Raw genomic sequence first — 3,293 nt, 5'->3', positions numbered from 1 at the left:
CTCTGGAGAAGTGCTTGATCCTGCAGTACGCTTGTGCTGGCTACGCCTCCGGACCACTTTAGCCTCTCTGGAAGGTGTACCCCCCACAGTGACCACCTTCCCACTTACCCCAGGGATGGCCACTACACTGCCCTCCTGTCCCTTCTTGCCAGGGATGGCCACTACACTGCCCTCCTGTCCCTTCTTGCCAGGGATGGCCACTACACTGCCCTCCTGTCCCTTCTTGCCAGGGATGGCCACTACACTGCCCTCCTGTCCCTTCTTGCCAGGGATGGCCACTACACTGCCCTCCTGTCCCTTCTTGCCAGGGATGGCCACTACACTGCCCTGCCCTTCTTTGCCACAATGACTGGGCTGGTCACAGCAGGGCTTCCCTCCACCTGCCTCGATGTACTTTGTTCTGGGGTTGATGTGGTAGGTGGGTGTGTCCCTGTGTTCACCCCAGGTGTAGTCATGACATCCCACACATCCTCTGTGGGCATAGCAGAGTCAATATCTGGTGATGGCTCAGCAGCATGTGAGCCTGATGTCTGACACAATGTTGTTCTGGCCTTGCTCTTCTGTGACTCCACCTGGTCTGTGCATATTGGGGGGTCCCTGCCCTTCTTTGGGGATGGAGTCTGTGGACGGGATTGTTTGCTTTGGGTCTGAGCTGTGCTCCTAGTGTTGTAACGTTTACTTGATGTATGTCCCAAGTGCTCACTGTCATCTGATGTGGCCACTGACTGGGTGGACGTCACAGGCACCTGAGCTGCAAAGGGGGCATGTTGGAGGGCTGACGTCACTGTACCTGACAATGACAGGAGTGTACGATGTAGGCCACCCACGTCAGAGTGTATGCCCTCCATGAATGCCAGAACCTGCCCTATTTTGTAATCGTGGGCACTGAAGGCATTCAGCAGGGCGGTCTGGCCCACGCAAAGTTGCCGCAGGAGCTCTACGCACTCTGCACTGAGGGCAGCAGGGGGGACAGGTGCAGGTGCTGCGGTGCCATGTGTGAATGTCACACGTCCCCTCTTAGTGACACGGATACGGCCAGCCCCAGAGGAAGTGGATGGGAGGGTGGGCAGTGGCCGTTGGTAGTCAGATGCAGCAGCAGAGTCCCCATCCCCTGTGGCTGCTAACAGGGACTCATCCCCCCTGCCATCAGATGAAGTGGTACTCTGTGTCTCAGCCACAGATTCCTCATGCATACTCCTGTCACCCTCAGTAGCGCTGGTGTGGTCAGTGTCACTTTGCTCCGTCTCACCCTGCTCTGCTGCCGCTGTCGTGCTGGTCTCCCCACCACTTTCAGGATCATGTTCCGCCGTGGTGTCTTCCGAATCTGCATTAGTGACAGAAACATGGTTGTATAAGTGTCATAGTCTGGTCACACGATATCAGAGCAATGCAGCACATGAGAGGCCTAGAGCTACATGGTAACCACCACACCCTCAAATCATTGTGCTGCTACACACCAGTTACACCACAACTGAGCCTGTCATGCGGACAAACAGGCAGGAGTGGACCAATGTCGATGACACACAGCACTACACCCTGCCCATGGATGGTGTTCCCCTAGCCCACATGGACCTGCCCCACGGACATGATGTAGCCACAACTAACATCACCACTTCCAGAGCCTAAAGGGATCCAGAGGGGAATACACACACCTGTTTTGTCTACACATGCCACATTGTCAAATAGGCCATTACAATCACCATGTGCCAATGTGGGTTCACATTGTTGTCAGATGTGTGGGCCACTACCATGCAGGTGCATGCAAAGTACACTGACATGGTGTAACACTCATTAAGTGGACACAGCTGTACAGCATAATAGGGACTACACCCACCATCACAAAGAAGAGTGACCATGTGGACAACAAAATATATGTCAAGGACTGAAAACTGCAGCCAGGAGCTGCAGAGTAAGGCCATGGTGGGCCAATGCCTCATACAGACACACATCACAGTTGCCACTCACATCACATATCACAGCATGGCAGCACACGCACATCACATGTGTCACCGCAGACACAGGCACTCTACACATGCATCCACTCCCAGACAAACTCTCCCTCCCCGGATACTCACCATCGCTGTCTTGCTGCTGAAGCCCCTTCAGACGTGCATCCAGGTCTGGATAGGTCACTGCCAGTATGCGTGCCATCAGCGGAGTCATGGTGCGGCGTGCCACACGCCCTGTGCGTGGTACCATCCCCAACTTCATCTCTGCCACTTGCTTAGCCAGCCGGCTGATGTCGTCCCACCTCTTGTGACAGTGTGTGTGTCGTCTGTTTGATACCCCCAGGGCTCGCACCTTTGCTGCTATGGCCCTCCAGACAGCCTTACGTTGGTGTACTTTGAGCTGCAGGTATGAGAGTAAAGAAGGACTAATGAACATTTACACATTGTCATATGTCAGCATCTATCAGTACAGCAGCCAGACACTGAATCAGGACGCACAGTGACCCCCCTCCCTCCAGAACTGGGGGTACCCTCACAAGGCCACTCTGCATGGCATAAACATTAGTGAATGCATGCACACATTGAGCTTCGTAGTCTCCATGATTATCACACTGAAGAATGATGATTCAACACAAATGCATCGACAGCACTGTATAAATCATAAATTGTACAGGGCATTGATGTGGCATATCCACTAATCAGTGTGCAGCAACTGTAGCATGTAAGTTGGCTGATGGACAAACTTTGGAAGGGCAGCCACTGAACCTACTCTGTGGGGCACACTGACTATGACTACAGGGGCACCCTGAAATTACATCACAAGCGGACACTGTCCAACCAGCTACAAGGCAAACAACCGTTGGTCATGTCTGCCCCAAAAAGTAGCACATCCCACTCACACATACAAGTATTGGCCTAGGACAGAGTCATAATGCAAAACACACACTCCCACCACCTGCAAACATCTTGTCTGTCAGTGTTTGTCAGCACCACACATCCAAAATAACATACAGCTGCATCATGAATACACGTCTGACACCACCCTGCCCTACAGCTCCCTACATGGTGACTTACCACGACATTGGGGCCACCAAACAGCCGTGGGTACTGTGCCAGCACCTCGTTCACAAGGACATCCAGCTCCTCACTCGTGAATGGACTGGCACGGATCTTATCTGTTCTTGACATCCCTGTGGATATGGCAGACCTGTGGCGGAAGTGAGTTGTGAGGTGTCCCAGGCAGCAGGCTCTGTGAGCAGCAGGAGAGGGTCCCAGGCAGCAGCAGGAGAGGGTCCCAGGCAGCAGCAGGAGAGGGTCCCAGGCAGCAGCAGGAGAGGGTCTCAG

General features: G+C 53.7%; 1 protein-coding gene across 1 annotated transcript; it reads right to left on the bottom strand.

Moving 5' to 3' along the window:
- Window positions 1–317: 317 nt before the first annotated feature.
- LOC147661234 (uncharacterized) lies at window positions 318–3,086 on the bottom strand. Its single transcript, XM_086951215.1, has 2 exons — window positions 2,076–3,086; window positions 318–1,324 (listed from the first exon to the last, which is right to left on the bottom strand). Exons 1-2 carry the CDS (start codon window positions 2,383–2,385, stop codon window positions 318–320), a joined length of 1,317 nt encoding a protein of 438 aa, XP_086807341.1. The 5' UTR covers window positions 2,386–3,086.
- Between the last annotated feature and the right edge of the window lie 207 nt (window positions 3,087–3,293).

Source organism: Lissotriton vulgaris, unplaced genomic scaffold (genome assembly GCF_964263255.1).
Source record: "Lissotriton vulgaris unplaced genomic scaffold, aLisVul1.2 SCAFFOLD_2126, whole genome shotgun sequence".
Taxonomy (NCBI): domain Eukaryota; kingdom Metazoa; phylum Chordata; class Amphibia; order Caudata; family Salamandridae; genus Lissotriton; species Lissotriton vulgaris.
The sequence above is the reverse complement of the archived record's forward strand: the minus strand, read 5'-3'. Positions and strand labels throughout refer to the sequence as shown.